This window comes from Mastomys coucha, unplaced genomic scaffold (assembly GCF_008632895.1).
Source record: "Mastomys coucha isolate ucsf_1 unplaced genomic scaffold, UCSF_Mcou_1 pScaffold2, whole genome shotgun sequence".
Classification (NCBI taxonomy): domain Eukaryota; kingdom Metazoa; phylum Chordata; class Mammalia; order Rodentia; family Muridae; genus Mastomys; species Mastomys coucha.
Window position 1 is genome coordinate 17069120 of NW_022196902.1, and position 1602 is coordinate 17070721.

A 1602-nucleotide genomic window follows, 5' to 3' on the forward strand; every position below is an offset into this window, starting at 1 on the left:
ATATGTTTTTAAATGTTAACAAATTCAGATAAATTGAAATCATGTAACTTTTCTCATTATAATGCAATTAAAGTTAAAAAAAAAGAAAAAACCCCACAAAATTGAATGGATATTCAGTTTGACCCAAATGACGACAGAGACTAGTAGTCTACACGAGTTGTATATTATAGTTTCTAAAATTGTCAGCATTCGCAATTCTATTTTAACACGAAAACTCAGGAAGTAAGTAAATATTTTCCCAAAATTCTCAAGAAGAATGGCCATGGTTAAGGGTTAAGATACTAGGACAACCGATTAAGCTAGAAGTATTTTTGGGGCAGTTTCCAAGGTCTTCAATATCAACACTAGTGGTCTCAAAAAGTTCACTGCTTTGCAATGGAGAAGTTTGGTAAAACAGTGAGAGGCTTCACAGTACTTTTCCAAAAACATCCCCCTTTCTCATCCATCTCCGAAGTCATGACCCTTCAGTACTCATCTCTTTAGTTACTCACTCAGCTTGCTAATGACAGGAAGAAGTCCACCCCAGGTGTGCAAATATTCAGCTCTGAATCCATCCAAAGAAAACAAGAGAGTAGGTGGTAATTCAAACCTGGTAAAGAGTAAAAGAAAACTGTACACAACCTCATTGGACAAAATGAAGACACGTCCAATGAGGATGCCCTCTCCCTGGATCCACACTCTCCCTGGCTCTACCCTCTCCCTGGCTCCACCTCTCCACGGCTCCACCCTCTCCCTGGCTCCACCCTCTCCCTGGCTCCACCCTCTCCACGGCTCCACCCTCTCCATGGCTCCACCCTCTCCACAGCTCCACCCTCTCCATGGCTCCACCTTCTCCATGGCTCTATCCTCTCCATTGCTCCACCCTCATAAAGGTTTCTCAATGAGGTTAGTATGCAACTTAAGTAATTTGAAGAGTCAGCAAGAACATAAGAGAACATCCTCTATGCATTTATATTCATAAAGATCCATACTTTTCCGAGCTACAACACTAAAACTTCAATCACAGTTTCTGCCATTACAAAAGTTTGGTCAAATGATATAGTCATATTATAAGATTTTCATACTTTCTAAGAAACAATTTGACTTTGATCCCAGCACTTGGGAGGCGGAGGCAGGTGGATTTCTGAGTTCAAGGCCAGCCTGGTCTACAGTGTGAGTTCCAGGACAGCCAGGGCTATACAGAGAAACCCTGCATCAAAAAACAAACAAAAAAAAAAACAAACAACAACAACAACAAAAAAAAAAACAAAAAGAAACAATTTGACAAATAAACTATATCTTCCCCATTAATTCTTTTTCTGAACAAACCTCTGTCTCTCCTTTAGTAGATGGTGTCTCATTAGGCATAAAATATATGCTATAATTAGGCTTTGTTGCATTCTTTTTATATGCTGAGGATCAAGTCCAGGTCCCCACAAATGCTACGCATCTCTGCCCATCTGCTGCATCCATGGCCATATTTAATATTTAAGTTCAATGTATTTTGAAGAGATAACTATGCGGTGCAGAAGCTTGAGAGACACAGTGTTCATATATTTAAACAATGAAGTGACCAGGAATGTTGAAACATGAGTTTACAGAGAGACACAAAAGGTGTGTGCC

General features: G+C 39.8%; 1 protein-coding gene across 1 annotated transcript in view; it reads right to left on the reverse strand.

Annotated features, from left to right (window-relative positions):
* The window catches only part of Enpp1 (ectonucleotide pyrophosphatase/phosphodiesterase 1), a 145780-nt gene that overhangs the window by 103296 nt on the left and 40882 nt on the right, over positions 1 to 1602 (reverse strand). Inside the window, 1 exon segment of the mRNA XM_031380749.1 lies at positions 492 to 589. Coding sequence (XP_031236609.1) covers positions 492 to 589 — 98 coding nt within the window.